We start from the raw sequence: 17,551 nt of genomic DNA, 5'->3' as shown, positions 1-17,551 counted from the left end.
GAACAGTAATCACATGAAGTGGTTTATATTATTTTGTTTATACTATATACTTTGCACACTCCAACTAAAAAGCAAAATTTGTCACATCAGATAAAATAAGATCCAACTGTATGTTGTGTGTAAGAAATAGAATGACATAAATAAGTTAAAAGTTAAAGGCATACCACCAAACACTAATGAAAAGTAGGCTATCAAAGTAGATTTTAGATTATTTGTTATTATTTATATTAGATATTATTTCATAATGATAAAGGTATTAATTAATCAGTAAGATAAAGGCATTCACAATGTTTATGCACATTATAACAGAGCTTTGAAATACATCAAACAAAAACTAATAGAAATAAAGGAGAACTAGACAAATACAAAATTATAGTCAGACATTTCAATATACCTATGACAAAGTATTGGTAAGGATACAGATTTGTACGATACTATCAATCAACTTGATGTCATTAATGTTTATGAAACATCCACGCAACAACAACATAGTACTTATTCTTCTCAAGTGATGGGACATTTACCAAAATAGATCATATTCTAGGCCATAAAACAAATTGCAATAAAGCCATACAAAGAATGTCCACTGACTAGTGGAATTAAATTAGAAATCAATAACAATCATACACGAAAAATCCTAAATTTTTGAAAACTAAATAGCATACTTCTAAATAACTCATGGATGAGAAAATAAATCAAAAGGTAAATTAGAAAGTCCTTTGAATAAAAATTAAAGGAAAACATTCCAGTGTTTGTGGAATGCTGCTTTAAAGAAGTACTTAGGGAGAAGAAAATCATTCCACTAAACACCCACATTAGAAAAAAAAAATGATTTCAAATGGATGACCTCAGTTTCTATGTCAAGAAACTAGAAATGAAGAGTCAGTTAAAACCAAACTAAGTAGAATAAAGAAAATAATAAAAATCAGAATGGAAATCCAGGAAATAGAAAAAGAAAAACATTACAGTAGAATTAATGAAACCAAAGTCTAGTTCTTTGAGAAGATCAGTTGTGTTGATAACCCTCTAAGCAGAAAGATCAAGGAAAAAATGCCCAAATCACAACAAAAGATAACAAGAAAAATTAAAAAGGGAGGGAGGGTAAACATGAATGATTCAAAGGAACAAAATAAATCTTTAGAAATTGGCCCTAAAGAAATGCAGGCCACTAACTTACTTCACAAAGAATTTAAAACATCTGTCTGAAATATGGTCAATGAACTAAAAGAAAACATAGGGAAACAACTAAATTAATTCCAGAAAATGATTATGCACAAAATGAGAATATCAACAAAGAGACAGAGATTACAGTCATTTGCCACATAATGGTATTTGGTCCTATAAGGTTATATTACTATATTTTTGCTGTACTTTTTTATGTTAGACACGTTTAAATACACAAATACTAGTATGTTATAATTGCCTATATTACTCAGTACATTAATATGCTGTACAGGTTTGTAGCCTAGGAGCAATATGTTGTACCATATATCCTAGGTGTATAGTAGGCTATACCAACTACTATCAAGTACACTCTATGATGCTCATTACTATATTTAAAAATAACCAAATAGAAATTCTGGAGCTAAAAATCTAATAACTGAATTGAAAAATTCACTAGAGGGATTCAACAACAGACTTGAGTAGGCAAAAGAAAGAATCAGCAAACTTGAAGACAGGCCATTTGAAATCAAATCAAAGGAGCAAAAAGAAAACAAAAAATGAAGAAAAATAAACAGACCCCAGTGGACTTATGGGACACTACCAAGCTGACCATTAATACATCCAGAAGATGAAAGAAAAAGAAAGGGGCAGAAAGTGTATTTGAAGAAATAATAGCTGAAAACATCCCAAATTTAAAGAAAGATATGGATATATAAATGCAAAACTCCAAGTATTTACTCATAATGAGGTACATCATAATCAAATTGTGGAAAGTCAAAGACAAAGTAAAAATTTTAAAAGCAGCAAGAGAAAGATGACACATCACATACAAGGGAGCTTCTATAAGATTACTAGCTGATTTCTCAACAGATACCTTACAGGCCAGAAAGCAGTGGGATGAAATATTTAGTGATGAAAGAAAAATACCTGTTAATTGAGAATATTATATTCAATAAAATTGTTCTTTTAAAATGGAGGAAAAATAACAAAAACTCAGGGAGTTCATTAACACTTGACCTACAAAAAAATGCTAAAGAAAGTCCTTCAAGTTAACAGAAAAGGATGTTAGAAAGTAATGTAAAGACATACAAATGTATAAAGTTTTCTAGTAATGACAAATATATGAACAAATATTTAAAAATCTGTATTATTGTAAATTTTGTTTATATCTTCATAATTCTTGTATAGAGCATAAAAAGAACTGTAAATCTAAATATACACAAAAAGAAATGAAAAGAGAATCCAAGTATGTCACTACAAAAAAATAATCAACTAAACACAAAGAAAGGCAGTAATGGAGGAAATAAGGGACGAGAAAGCTATATGATATCCAGAAAACAAATAACAAAATGGCAAAAGTAAATCTTCTCTTATCAGTAATTACTTTAAATGTAAATGGATTAAATTCCCCAATCAAAAGACATGTATTAGCAGAATGAATAAAAAAACAGGATCCAATTTCATGATGTCTACAAGAGCATCACTATAGATCTAAAACACATAGGTTGACAGGGAAAGAATGGGGAAAACATATTTCATGAAAATAATAACCAAAAGAGAATGAGGTGGCTAAACTAATTTCAGACAAACTAGACTTTGAGTTAAAAACTGTTAAAAGAGACAAAGAAAAACATTATATAATGGTGAAAGGGTCAATTCACCAAAAAGATAGAACAATTATAAATATTAACATATGCACCAAACATCAGAGCTCCTAAATAAAAGAAGCAAACATTGACAGAATTCAAGAGAAAAGTAAACAACTCTACAATAATAGCACAATACATTAGGCCACAAAAGAAGCCTTAATAAATGTTAAAAGATTGAAATCACATAAAATATCTTTTTTGAAATCAATAGTAGAAAGAAAACTGGAAAATTTCACAAATATGTGGAAATTAAGCAACATACTTTTAAACAACAAATGGGTCAAAGAAGAAATCACAAGGGAAATTAGAAAATATCAGGATAAAATTTAAAATGAAACACAGCATACCAAAACTTATGATATGCAGAGGAAGCCATGCTACAAGAGAAATATATAGCTGTAAAACCTTACATTAAAAAACAAGATCTCAAATCAACAGCTAAACTTTATGCTTTAAGGATCTAGAGAAAGAAGAACAAACTAAACCCAGAGTTAGCAGAAGGAAGGAACCACTAACAATTAAAGTAGACATCAATGAAATGGAGCAGAGAGAATCAACAAAACCAAAAGTTGATACTTTGAAAAGATCAACAAAATTGACAAATCTTTAACTAGATTGACAAAGAAAAATATGAAAATATTTCAATGACTACAATCAAAAATAAAAGAGAGGACATCACAACTGACTCTATAGAAATAAAGAGGATCATTGAATAATATGAACAATTGTTTGCCAAAAAATTAGATAAGCTAGATAAAATGGGTAAAATCCTAGAAAGACCCAACCTACCAATACTGAATTATGGAAAAATAGAAAATCAAAACAGACCAATAGCTAGTAAGCAGGTTGAATTAGTAATACAAAATCTTCCAACAATTAAAACCCAGAACCAGATGGATTCACTGATGAATTCTAACAAATATTTTAAAAAAAGAATTAACACCAATCCTTCTTAAACTTTTCAAAAAAAAAATGAAGAGAAAAGTATACTTCCAAATGCTATGAGGCCAGCTTTACTCTGATACCAAAGCCAGACAAAGACATTACAAGAAAAGAAAACTGTAGACCAATATCCCTGCTAAATATTGATACAGAAGCCTCAACAAAATAGTAGCAAACAAAATTCAACAGCACAGTAAAAAGATTACACATCATGAACAAGAGAACAAGAGGGATTTATTCTTTAATGCAAGAATAGGTCTATATACAAAAATAAATCACTGAAATACACCATAATAATGGAATGAAGGAAAGAAAACACATGATAATCTCAATTGATGCAGGAAAAAAAAAACCCACCCTTTCATGATAACAACATCAACAAACTAGGAATAGAAGGAAACTACCTGAACATAGCAAAAGGCATACAGGAAAAGTGAAGCCCCCAGCACACATCATACTCAATGCTGAAAGACCTCTAAGATCAGGAACAAGACAAAGATGCCACTTTTGCCACCTCTACTCAACATAGTACTAGAAGTTATCCGGAACAATTAGGCCAAAAAAAAAAAAAAGAAGAAGAAGTAAAAGGCATCCAAATAGGAAAGGAAGAAGTTAAATTATCTCTGTTCACAGAAAACACAATCTTACATAGAAAACCCGAAATATTCCACACACACAAAAAACTATTAGAGCCAATAAGCTGATTCAGCAAGGTTGCAAGATATAACATCATTATGCAAAAACCAGTTGCATTTCTATACATCAACAATGAACTGAAAAAGAAATTAAGAAAACAATTCCATTTTCAATAGCATCAAAAAGAGAAAAAATACTTCATAATAATCATAATTAATTAAAATGCTGTTCCAGCTAAATATGCAGACTCTGGCTGGGACTAATACTAATAGCAGATGATGTTGATTTTTAAGGCAAAAACAATTCTAGGGATCGAGCATCATTTCTTCTTAATGACAAAATAGTCCATCCAATAAGAACATATATTGATTATAAACTTTTTGCACCTAATAATGTAACCTCAGATTATATACAGCAAATAGTGATAAAACTAAAAGAAAAAATGGATAAATCCACCACTTTAGTGGGGAATTTTAATTTACCTATATAAGTAACTGATAGAACACACTGAGCATGGGGTATTTTCCCTGCGGTATAAGGGGCAGACTTCACACTGAGTAAAGTGAGAAGGCTCCGTGCAGTAAATCTGGACTCTCGTGAGAAGGGTCATGATTAGTCCACATATACAAGTATTTGTCATTCAAACCAGGACAATTTTGAGAGTAAAAGGTGTCACTATTAGAAACTGTGCAGAAACAACCTGGCTCAGTCAAACCAGCACTTCTGGTAAGTTTTGTCATAACTGATGGGAAAAAATTATCTGAAGTAATCACAACAGCAAATTGTACTTGGAGTGCCTCCCATTTAAAGCTCCCTTTCATTGAATAGGATAGTCTCTTAGGAATTCATATTACCTCACTAAAATGGGAAAGTATCCGACAGTCCTGTAGTGAAGATGGCTGACTTACCGGACAGACTGTTCTGGAAAGTGCCTTGCATATTCACGTACCGAGCCACTTCACAAGTCTTCCTGATAAAGTCTGCGAAGGCTTTCCAGTAATATGTTTGTTCCAGGGAAAATTGTGCTTTCTCAAGTGAATGAAATATACTACAGTCAAAAAGAATTCAGAGAAAGCTAAAATTTAGAAATGATTTTCAGGATGACAGATCATTATAAATTTATCTAAACACAAATATATGCAAATACCTGGGATTCCACTTAGGTAAGGAATTAGAATCTCTGAAATAGTTCTAAATACTTATTTGTTTATGAATTTTTCCACTCTGACTTGAAAAATAAGTGAAAGCTATTTATAGGAATACATAAAATATAAGACAGAGTAAATCAACAGGAAAGAAAGGAAGATTAAAGGCCACACTATGAAGTGAACTTTGAGGTTAAGAAAAATACGTTCCCTATTTGACATATTAGATTATGAACTTCCCAGCAGCCAAAGAAAGTGGAAATTGATCACACATATAATTCATAAAGTCATAGAATAAAAACAAGGCAAATTTTCTGGAGAATTATAGCTCCCAAGAGAAACCTCCCACTGGTACTTAATGTGAGAGCCCTGAATAATATAATAAATGAGAACCTCAAACACATGCACACCTTGGACTAAACATGGCTCGAACACAGCTTGTGAAAGATTAAGCTGATGGTTAAACTTTAAAAGAACCATTTAATATTTTGTAGATGCTTTCCAATAGTACCAAAGTGGCGTCATATTTTTTAAATAAATTAAACATCTTTCTATCCTACTCATTAGAAATATAATGTACTATGTTGAGCTATCATTTGAGTAGAAGGGGGCAGTTGAAATCATTTTGACATCCAGTCATTCAGAAGTTTTCCATCACACATGTACTTACACTGTGGAGACAAGCTGGTGCTTACAGCCATCAGAAAAGACATCATTCCCAGGTGAAGCTTCAGCTCCCAGCAGCCGGAAAAGCTGAGTACAGGAGAAGCTTGCTTCCCACAGCTGTGTCCCAAGTTCCTGCCAGTCCAAATATCCTTCAGGTATTAAAACTGGCATATTTGTGTACCCAGTAATTACCTCTTGCAGAATATGATCCTTAACAGAAAAAATATATATTGCTTGTAATAAATAAAGCAATTTGAATGCGGGTACCTGAGATGCAACCTTTATCTAGTTTCACTTAATAAGGCGTCCACTTGAACTGCTCATTAAAGACCATGCCCTGTAAGATGAGGATCACCTAAGTCATAGTTCTAGACTTGAGTCTTTACTCATGTTCAGGTCAGTTGACCCCCAGATAAAAACTTTATACAAAATAAAATAGGACAAGACCCAAGTGTCATAGCCATCTGCATCAGCTCGTCTCCCCAAATGGCCCAAATGGACGGGACCCCCAAGAGCCTCACTCTCAGTCACCTCCTTCCAAAATTCCTCTAGGTTGGGCTCTGACTCACATGAACCCATAAAATGCAGAAGTGACTTGTGCCAGTTTCAGTTCTACCTTTTCTGAGGGGTGGCAGCTTCTATTCTCCCTCCCTTGCTGCCTATTTTTTGGATCCCAGGATGACTATGGAGGAAGTCTGGCTACTCTGCTGAGAGACCACATAGAGAGGCTACGCAGAGAAGAGAGACCCTGAGTCTCCAGAGGAGAATGAAAGATCCTCCTCTCAGTGACCCAGCCGAGCATCCAGACTCAAGTCCCCACTGCCATCTGACTGCAACTATATGAGCGATGCTTGGTAAGACCAACAGAAGAAACACCTGGCAGAGCCCAGTCAACCCAGAGTCATGGGTTGTGCTTTGTTTTAAGCCACTGAGCTTTGGGGTGGTTTGTTAATGATAAATAACCTAGGCATCATCAGAAAGGCAATCTCACATGTGTGCAACTGTAAATATACTCACCACTAGTAGTATATCCTGCTTAGTTCCTGCTCTGCATGGGGCTATGAGTTAGGCTTTATAGATACAAAGAAATTTGGAATGAGCTTTCTGCTAGGAAGGAGCTTACACCCAATAGCAGGAAAGCTATGTGCAAACAGGCAGTAGTTTTTCATGCCTGCATACCTTCATATACACTTTGCTATCTGCCTAGTATCCTCTTCTGATTTCGTTTTGCTTCCAAATCTTTTACCTCATTTAAGGCTCACTGAGTTATTTGGGAAGACACCCAGATGCTGAGCTGTTAGGTTGTCTGCCCTTCTCAGCCAAGATACTGCCTTCCTCACATTTGTACTCCATTCGTTATACCATCGTGCACAGAGTAGATGCTAAGAAAGCATTGATTGGGTTGAACTATATACACTACTATCCCAATGACTATCTCAATTTTTGTTTTGTTCTGCTATCATTTTGCTAGTTTCATTATTTCACTGGTTTTATGTCATGGCATATAAAAAAGAAGATTAAAGATATGTAATTCTGAGAGAAAAAAATGAATGACAAAAATATGAATATTATGATGTTTAATTCTCAGTAAGAAAAAAAAATGGGCTGAACTTGACATAATAATCTTTCCAAACAAATTTCAGAACATTCTGCAGTCCTACTTGAGCACTCAGCCAAGGTAGCCCCCTGTCCTGGGCAGAAATAAGAAAAGCATGATTTTTAAAGCCTATGAACAGTAAAAGCCACAGCTTTTCTGTAATTGAATGATGAACAAAGACCTACCTGTACTTTTCTAAGATACTCAGCCAAATGTGAAGCAAGTCAGGGAAGTAGGAAACCAGAGAAGTGGAAGAGGCATGGTTTGAAAGGCTGGGGTGCTCTTGGGGAATGTCAGGTAGGTGTTGGCCAGACACACAACCTCCCGAGGAATCAGACAGAAGGGATGGACCTGAAGGGCAGCTGGGCCTCAGTTGGCCAGTTTCATTTAAGTGTATGAGCTGATGTTAACGCTTGCCTCATCAAAATCCCAGGTTAAATATTAGCATCTTCAATAAATTTAACCTTAAAAATGAGCCTATTGGTTCTCTTGGAAGAGCTCAGGAGACAGAATACTTACAGCATCCTCTACTGAACCCAACAGTTTGCTTAAAACACTGGTCTCATTGGAGGAATTATGATGGCATAACAGTCCCTGCAGGCCACCCCAGATGCTGGAGTTTCCAGGGGGTCGGAGGGCCTCCTGCTCAGACAAGCGTTCATCCGGGCAGAGAGTAGTAACATTCTTCATCAACATCTAAAAGATTAATGAGGGTGGGAAGGGGTAACATTTAGAGAGGCTTAGATAGCCTCTCCATGGGCTCAAGAACTGCAAATAGAAATAAGCAACGATAAAAATTTTAAAACACAGCATAAAGTTATTTGAAAACTTGCCTATTGTTCCCTTTATTTTGCTAGCACAATTCACAACAGGAGCAAAACTGAATATTGCATGAGCTTCTTGAATGTTTTATAAAAATTGTTTATTTATAGTCCTTTGCTGTGCTTTACCTGCTTTAACTCCCAAAAGAACACATCCTTTTCCAGTTTCAATTGGTCAAGTCCAGCTGATTTAAAATCATTAGCTAATGTCTCCAGGCGAATGAGGATTTCTGCAAGATAGACAAATTGATTTATTATTCACCTCAGGTAGGCTACCCCAAGCTTGACTTCTATGCCTGGCCATGAATTAATAAACTGAATTCTGCAAACATGCATTTCAGTAAGCTTGACCTGTTATCATACATTTTGTTACCTTCCTTAGAGAGGAAAACAGAAAACGTCATTAGAATGCCACATATCCTTTCTGAAGACTCGTGAGTATCAGTTTTTAGTTACAGGAGAAATTTGCTTCTAAAGTGACATCCCTCCTCATTTCTTCTCTCTCCTCCCCAAGATGAAAAGGCTCCAGCCCACCTGGGCAAAAGTGCAAACCTGACTTCCTTGGAAGAGGGCAGAAGGAATAATGCCCACCATAGTCGGTGAAGTTCAGAGAGCATTCTGCAAACCTAGGAGGAACATGCTCTCCCTGCCAGACACCGAGAAGCAGAAGGGAGGAGCACAAACCGTGAAAGATTCACAATGCACTCTGGTCCCTTCCCGGCCTGAGAACCACAGACGCCAGCGTGAATGTGAAAGTCAAGCGCCAGTCCTAAGAAACTGCCCCTCACAGGCCACACTGCGAGCATATGGCAGAGAGGATGCACTCTTCCCTGTGACTGCGTTGTTCATTCAGCCTTGGTGTGCTGTCTATGAAACACCCTCGCAGGCATCATAGCAACGCATAAATATGTATACAACACCAGCAAACTTATTTCCAAACTTTATAATGTTGTCAGGCAGTTTCAAGTCCATTTTCCAATAAATTTCGTGTTTGCTCTTAGCAAGTGAATGACAAATAATACCAGAGCTAGTTTACCTTGGACAAAATGTAAATTCTGGGCTATTGAATTCCTGAGAGCTCCATCAAGTTGAAGCAATCTCTTCAGAGCCGGCCACGGGGGCAGGTTTTGCAGCACGCTCTGCAATTTCTGCAGATGCCATAATCTGAGGGCAAAAATAAATAAATGAAATAAAATGAAAAGCAGCTCAAAGTACCAACTAGAGATATAAAAATTCCATTCAAAGGAAAATATTCCACTGCTTTGGGAAGTGGGTTCATAGACGGAAAGTCTTACTTCATCATATAACCAGGTTCTTGACAATTGCATTGTTTGAATCAGCTGATTTGGGGATTCTTTTGGTACTGAATAGGGATTAAACATTCTCTTTACTCAAAAACAGAAAAGTTTATTCCTGACAGTGTGTAATAGAGGTGAGGGTTAGGATAAATTTCCAGTAGAGATTTTAAAACATTTGCCTTGAATCCTACGGTTATAAGACAAAGAAAAATAATTTTAGAAGAGTTTTAAAATGTAGAGAAGATGTGTGGTGGCACACGGAACCCATCAAAGTGACCTCAACCAGGGCAAATCAGCAATGCCTGGGAGAGTCTCCACAGTCACGGCCATCAAGGCAGGATGACCAGGCAGGCAGCTTGACACCTCTAGTCCCTGGAACAGCAGGCTAACGGGGCCCAGACATGTGGAAGACGTGGAGGAAGTAACGCAGAAGAGAAGCTGGAAGGAAAATGACTCTGGGAATGAGAGGAAACTGAAGTTGGGATAAATATGGAAGAGTGAGGAGCACGGTGCAGTCCCACTGCGTGTAGCAGGACTGCCACGGAGCAGGCGAGGCCCGGCTTTCTGAGCCTTTGTGCAAGCTCATGGAGTCCTCACCCATGAAAAAGAAGCCAAGATAAAAGAAGAGAAAAAGCAGAAAGAGATGTGACTACTTGAAGCCCAGGCAAAGTGCTGCACAGCCTGGGGCCGGGCCACCACTTTCAGCTCCTGCCCTCCACTGGGACTTCTGTGCCACAGTGGCTGGGCTCGGCACGGCACCTCCATAGTCCTGGGCTAAGCACAGGTTTGATAAGTTGTTGCTGCCATTCTGTAGCTTGTGTGCCGTTGGATCTGACCCCTGCAGAGGGTATACAGAGAGTGAGGAGGGTCCTCGTAGTGTTTCTCCTGCAAGCAACTGGCAGGAGGACGTACCTATCCCCGTGTCGTCCCCTGCAAGGCAGAGCGGCTACTCCACAGCTGCATGCTTGGGCTCTCTGGCCACTGACCAGGCTCATGCCACCTCCCTCTGGCCTGAAACCAGAGGTGCAGCTTCTTAAACTGGACCTTTCTCTGCGGGATGAAGTGGGGTTAGGCTATTCATTCCTCTGACTCCCTGGGCTACACTGAGGAAGATGCAGAATGGCTCTGGAAAAAACTAGAAAGTGGAAAGGAGATGGCTGTACTTTATTTTATTCTCCCCAAGGGAAAAAGATATACTGTGTGGCTTGGAACCCGGATCTGGGCTGCCAAGCCTCTTCAAGCTCTGAAAAGCAAGGAGATGCATGGCTACGCACAGGGGACTATGCCACTCATATCTGTGAACAGGTGCCTGGCAGCAGCATGCGGGGTTGAAGGGTTAGTCCCTGCTGGAGGCTCCAGTGACACCCCACGAGTCCTTGCCTCACCGGGATCTGGGCTCCCTGCTGGCACGTGCATGGGGGCTCCCAGACCTCAGCCCCCCAACTGAAGGGACTTGGGCAGAACTGACAAAACCCTGACAAGGAAAGACAGTCTATAATGACACAAAGGTCCCAGCGGGAAACTGAGGGTCTGGTGATATTTCCATTCCTCTGGGTTGAAAGACCTGGACAATTGGCGATGGAGAAAGGGTAGAAAAGCAAGGGTGTGGTTCCTGGACCAAAGCTTATGATAAATTTACGATAAAAGGCATACAGATTCGGGCTAAGGGTAACTGTGAATCTCATAAAGATGTGAAGAAGGCTGAAGGGCAAGGAGCTGACTGACTTCATGGCAGTGTTTAAACTGAATTGGAGAAACAAGGATAAAACTTTGAAAAGAAAGTAATAGAGATATCAGTAAGTACAACAAAAACAACAACAACAACAAATATTAAGGTGGAAAAGAAAGAATTCAGCAATACTCCAGAGACAATCAGAGAGTTGGGAGCCATAGGTATGGCAGATAAGAAACTACATAGCACAGAGAAGAGAAAAATTGGAATTTTAAACACCACCACCACCCCCACCCTGACACACACACACACACACACACACACTGCGATGGGACTCAGGACTCCATACAAAAGCAAAAGAAAAAAGTTACTTTGAAAATATAATAGTAGCATTAACAAAAGGGACCACAAATCTGGAAGGTATGTTTGAAGGGACATCTGACATCTGTGTAGGAAAATCAGTGACTCTGTAAGAAGGATGGAGGGGTAAAGGGTGAGTTTAGAAGGAGAGACAAGCAGGTGTTGGTGGCAGGGGATGAGCAGGGGCCAGTGTTGAAGGGCACCCACTCATTGTAAAGCATTCTCATCACGGGGGGGCTCCGTCAGTCCTTAGCAATCTAACAAGGTGAGCAGATTCCTCTTTACAGATGAGGAAGACACAGGGCCCTTGGGTGGTCCTGTGTCCAGTCTCCAGCAGACCAAGGGGCTGAAGACTAGAAAGGGCTTAGGGACCATCTAGTGGCGCTATTACCAAACCAAGAGGCCAAGGCCCAGGGGGACCAACAGCGGGGCCAGAGCTGGACAGGCAACAGACTTGCATGTCATCAGGGCAGCCATGAGGTGGCAGTTTTGCATTACCTTTAACAAAAGTGGTGTCCAAACAGACATGGAGGCTCCAAAGGCCAATTGCTCACCCAGTGCCCACCGCAGGTAGATGCCAAAACCAGTGTTTGGGCCCTCATCTTCCTGACCCTGACAGCACGCAGAAATTACGTATGGGGGCCAGGACACTAGCGCTGTCCATACTTGGTACTTAGAATGTGGTATGGTCTTCAGCTTCCCCAATCCCTGCGCTAGCTAAGAGGTAGAACTTCTGGGACTTCATTCCCCTAGTCTGGCAGAGAGCAAACAGGGTATTTGAGGTTTGTGGAATAGTTAAGGTGACTTACTATGGTATCTCGATTAATGGACATTAAATTAAAGACCAGCAGGAAAGTCAGTAGACCCAATGCAATGTCCTGCATTTGAATCTCATTTATGGGAGAATGCTTTGTCCCTGCCCTGAGCCTTAGGTCACTGTTTGCAAGGCATCCTTGCTGGTTCCCTGTGTCCATCCTCCTGTCGCCTTCATGGCCCTGAGCCAGAACCGCACTGCAGCCTGGGCACAAACAACTCATGCCCCCGGGCATCTCTTAAGCAAAAGTTAAGAACTAGAACCTTCTCAAGCAAGATCCTATTTCCCAAGTGGGTTTCGGATAACGTGAAAGAGATGGAAATGTTTAGAGTTCCTATTTGTTATGTAATCATAAAGACACGATATGGCCCCACACAGTTCTGACATCACAATTCCCTCTTCATGGTGCACAAAGAGCAAGAGTTTGTGTGACTCTGGTTTCAAACGAACCTTTTGAGATAATTTTGAGAAATCATATTGTTCTCTTCGAAGGAGAGCCTTAACTTCAGAAGCAGAATAAGATTCAAGTTACTACAAATTGCCACACATACTCAGCAGAAAAACTCAGTCTTGACTATTTTGGTAAATAAATTTTGATTATCTTAAAAATGAAGAAACCACAAGTTCCACCTTTTCCTGCTCCTAAAATATTTTTGGACCTTATGTAAACACTTCAACTATGCAAAATCTTTAAGTATGAAAACAGGTAGTTCCTTACATGAAAATATCTCTAAAAGGTATTTGTTCATTTTTAAACAAATGCCAAAGACAGAAAATCTAAAATCCAGAAAGCTGACACCTTCTCAAATATTGCTCCTTCGTTAGATGGTTTGCAACCTCCACTCGGGCATCCTGACTGATGCAATGTGTTCTGTCCTGGTCCACAATGAAAACCTTGGATTTCCCATTTGTTAAGTAGGAATTCATTGTCTAGCTATAGTTTTACAGAATTTGTTTCTAACGGTATCATCATGCACTATTTAAAATTCAGTGTTATCTATCTAATTGATAACAGAACAGGGAAATGTGCCTTACATCTTTGGAGATGTAAGATTGTCTCTCGGGCCATCTGCTGCCAAGCTATCATTCAAGAGGAGCAGCCCAGTGTGCAAAGCTTCCACCACCTTCCACGGCTTGCCCTCTTCTTCAAGCCGACCCCTGAGAGCCTCCAGACTGTGGACCATGCCCGTGAGTATCTTCTGAAACAGGCTACCCTGTTGCCACTGATTAAACACCTACGAATTTAGAAAAAAAATACTATTGTTAATAACAGCAAATTAGAAATAATAGTACTTAGTTAAGAAATTTTAACAGACTATTCTAGATGAAAGACAATTTTGATTTTGTGGGCAAATTGAAATGTCTATTAACAATTGCATTATGATTTAATTTTCACTCAGAAATTAAAGATTAAAAATTGCAGCAATGGATACACAGAACTTTTTATTTGGTACCCTATTTCTCTCTTTTCTTCCCTTAAAGAGAAAAAAAAGAAAGAGAGAGAAGGTAATAGCGTAACTCTCTAAACAAATGAAATATAATTTTGAAACTAAATTAACATAATTAGGACAGCATAAATATATTCATATATTTTAAAATATATACCATAATTAATACATAGGTGCTAAATATCATTTAATGACAGGGACTTGGGAGTGATGATACTAAGGGCAATTAATATTATGGTTTACCATCATTACACCAAAAGAGATCAGTCAAGCCCGAGTCAGATAGCGTCGGGCAGTGCGTGATGCACATCTAGTTGTGCTCACCAAGCCTCAGTTAACTCTGAGTCTACATTCCCCAGACAGTGCTCAAAGCATGGTGTGCACTGGGACATTTCCATGCAGGTCATTTCAACATCGTCTCCTATCCTTTTAATGCTGAGGACTGTAGTGCCAGCAAGTGGACAATCACACCTATACATTTTTAATGATGTTTTATCCACTATTTGAGATTTTGACCTTTATCAGTGACACATGTTAGGGGGGAAGTTAAAGAGTTTCTGAGTAAACATGTGAGATGGATATTGTGATGCCCAATAGAGCAAATAAGAAGCAACCACCAGGGAGCCTCTGCTTCAGGGTCTCCAAACCCTCCCCAGGGAGCACAGAGCTGTGGACCGGCCAGGGCCCCCACCGGCTTCCGAGGTCCGGAGAGCCCGATCTCTGGGGGCCTCTGCCCCGCCAGCACCGCTGTGAAAACAGACTGTAGCCTGCCTCCTCGTCCTTTCCCTTTACATCACAGTCACTGTCCTTGCACGGTGCTTCTGGTCAAAACCAGGGTGAGGGGACAAGGAAGCCAGCACTCAGAGTGCTGCAGGGAGGTTGAACACTTGCTCGCAGATGTCCAGAGCCCATCAGAGTAGCCCGGGGGGACCTGACACACCAATAACAGAGCATGGGCCTAGGAACTTCTTAGCTGCCAGTTAAGCCTAGGACGGACGGTTTGGTGACACTTGTGTTGAGCTGCAGCCAGTGGATACACATGGGAGAAGGTGCACACAATGGCCAGGATGTGGGCATCCAAGGCCTTTTCCTGGGAAGGACATAAAATCAGACAGTGAACAATGTGGGGGGTAAGGGGGGGCTCTGGGTGCACTTCAAGCTGGCCTGCCTTTGGACAGAGCATTTGGATGTGGCACAGCACCTGTTTGTAGACTTGCGGCCAGCTGACTGCATGGACGAGATAGTTTTTGGCTTCTGACCAGTTGGGGTGACAGTCTCCACGGTGGCCCTCTCTCTCAGCGTCATCCTCCAATGTGCTGGACAAGACTGAGCACACCATCCTCCCTAATGAGCTGTCTGTGGGAAACTGGCAACAGGATGAGAAAATATTTGTAGGTTAAGCCTTTTTTCCTAGAACGTTTCTCGTCTAAAAATAATACCACAACCTTGCCTAAGTAAGAGCTCTTACAGTTGCTTGATTGAAGAAGTAACAGGTGATAAAGTGTCACTTGTAATGTTTATGTGATTTATTTTGAGGAGATATTTTTGTGGTGAAGAAACTTGATTAGGTTTTTGATAATTACCCACAAGCAATGGGTTCAGCTGCTTCTCCAGACCAAAACATGGAGCTGATACCAAACACTGTTCATCTTCATTCTTGGGCCAAAACCAACACGGACCAGCCCAGTTTAACTGATACTTCAGACTAACAAAGTTCTTTTGCCAAGAACCTTCTCTTTTCTAACTAACAAAAGTGGATAAAATAAGAAAGATTCAAATTGGGGTCCTGGGTCAGAAACTGTTTAATATTTTTAAACCAAATTTGCTTTACTTTATATATGAATTTAAATACAGTTTCTCTAACACTGCTGTTTAAATGCTGATGTTTGTGTTAGAACATTCCCCTATTACATAATTTTAAAATAATTGTGGTGTCATCTTTCAGAGATTCGACTGATGGCTGCTGTGGTCTGAGTGTTTGTGTCCCCCTCAAAATTTGTATGTTGAAAACCACTGGGTCCCTCATGTTTCTGTTATGATTTTTTTCCTTCAATTAAAAAAATTAGTCAATAATACCATGTATCATGTTAGAGAGACAAGGCCCAGTCTCATGGTCTCTGAGAGAAATACATGGGGCCACCAGGTTCCCTGGGACTCGCCCTCTCATGGAAGTGAGGCTGCAGTGAGGTCACGGGGGCTCCACAGAGCATGTGACATTAGACGCCTCTGATTTGGGGAGCAGAGAAAGGAAGCAAGAAGGACCACTCTCGTCCAGGGACAGCATGTGTTGAGGCCTCAACAGGATCCAGGAGGGGCCTAGGAACACAGGCTGACCCCAAAAGTAAAGGGCTTAACAAGGAGAGAGAAGCAGGGCAAAGGCCACCCGAGATGCCCACTTCCTGATCCCCAGAACCTGTGAATATGTCATGCTGCACGGCAGGTGAGATTTCAGGTCACAGATGGAACTGAGACTCCTCATCAGCCGACTCTGAGATGGGAGATCATCCTGGATTATTTAGGGCACCCAATGTCATCACACAGGTCCTTATTAGTGGAGGTAGGAGGCAAAATGTCAGTGCCAGAGTGATGGGATGTAAGCAGGACTCGAGCTGCCATGACTGGCTTTGGAGATGGAGAAAGGGGCCGATAGCCAAGGGATGTGGGCAACTCTGGAAGCTGGAAAAGGCAAGGAACAAGTGAAGGGTACCAGATATGCTACCACAAAATATTTCGCTTTGGCATATGAATTATTTTAAGCTAAAGGCTCAAACTTAGAACCTGCAGATGCAGGAAAAGCTCCTTACTTCTCCCTAACTTCCTAAAAATAGAGTATAAATGTCCCATTTGTAAAGGAAATTTGCATTTATAAAGGAAATTGTCATTTGTAAAGATGTCTTCTACCAGGAAGAGAGCTACTCCTCCAAATAAGGCTGATCACCTGAGACACTTTCATCTGCATAATAAAACAGCCCGATTCACTGTAAGTCTCCTCCTCCCTCATCCTATGAAGCTTGCCTCCATGCCCAGAAATGCAAAACCCATTTTCCTTTGTATAGCCTAATATAGTGTATGTGCCTCAGTCATCTGACTGCCTCCTTGAAACACAGGGACTCCGTGACCTACGGTGGGGTTACGCCCTGATAAGCCCACTGAAACTCAAAAATGCCATAAGTCAAAAGTGCATTTATGAGATAGAGCCAAGGAGGCCGACTAGAGACATGGCTTTTTGAATCATCCTGGCTGGAAGGTAGAATACTGGACTAAGGAAAGCGCAGAGCAGTTGCAGCTCAGGTGTGGATCACAGGGAGAGACAACATAGACATCTGGGGTCCCAACCAA

General features: G+C 39.8%; 1 protein-coding gene across 4 annotated transcripts in view; it reads right to left on the bottom strand.

Annotated features, from left to right (window-relative positions):
• LOC123647677 (ATP-binding cassette sub-family A member 13-like) overlaps positions 1–17,551 on the bottom strand; it is a 399,770-nt gene that overhangs the window by 368,790 nt on the left and 13,429 nt on the right. For all 4 annotated transcript variants that reach the window (XM_045565332.1, XM_045565334.1, XM_045565333.1 and 1 more), the window contains exons 3-9: positions 15,414–15,578; positions 13,800–13,999; positions 9,657–9,784; positions 8,750–8,850; positions 8,319–8,495; positions 6,207–6,412; positions 5,300–5,439 (exon numbers count right to left, since the gene is read on the bottom strand). In XM_045565332.1, coding sequence (XP_045421288.1) covers positions 5,300–5,439; positions 6,207–6,412; positions 8,319–8,495; positions 8,750–8,850; positions 9,657–9,784; positions 13,800–13,999; positions 15,414–15,578 — 1,117 coding nt within the window. The remainder of the gene's footprint in view (positions 1–5,299; positions 5,440–6,206; positions 6,413–8,318; positions 8,496–8,749; positions 8,851–9,656; positions 9,785–13,799; positions 14,000–15,413; positions 15,579–17,551) is intronic.

Source organism: Lemur catta, chromosome 11 (assembly GCF_020740605.2).
Source record: "Lemur catta isolate mLemCat1 chromosome 11, mLemCat1.pri, whole genome shotgun sequence".
NCBI lineage: Eukaryota > Metazoa > Chordata > Mammalia > Primates > Lemuridae > Lemur > Lemur catta.
The sequence above is the reverse complement of the archived record's forward strand: the minus strand, read 5'-3'. Positions and strand labels throughout refer to the sequence as shown.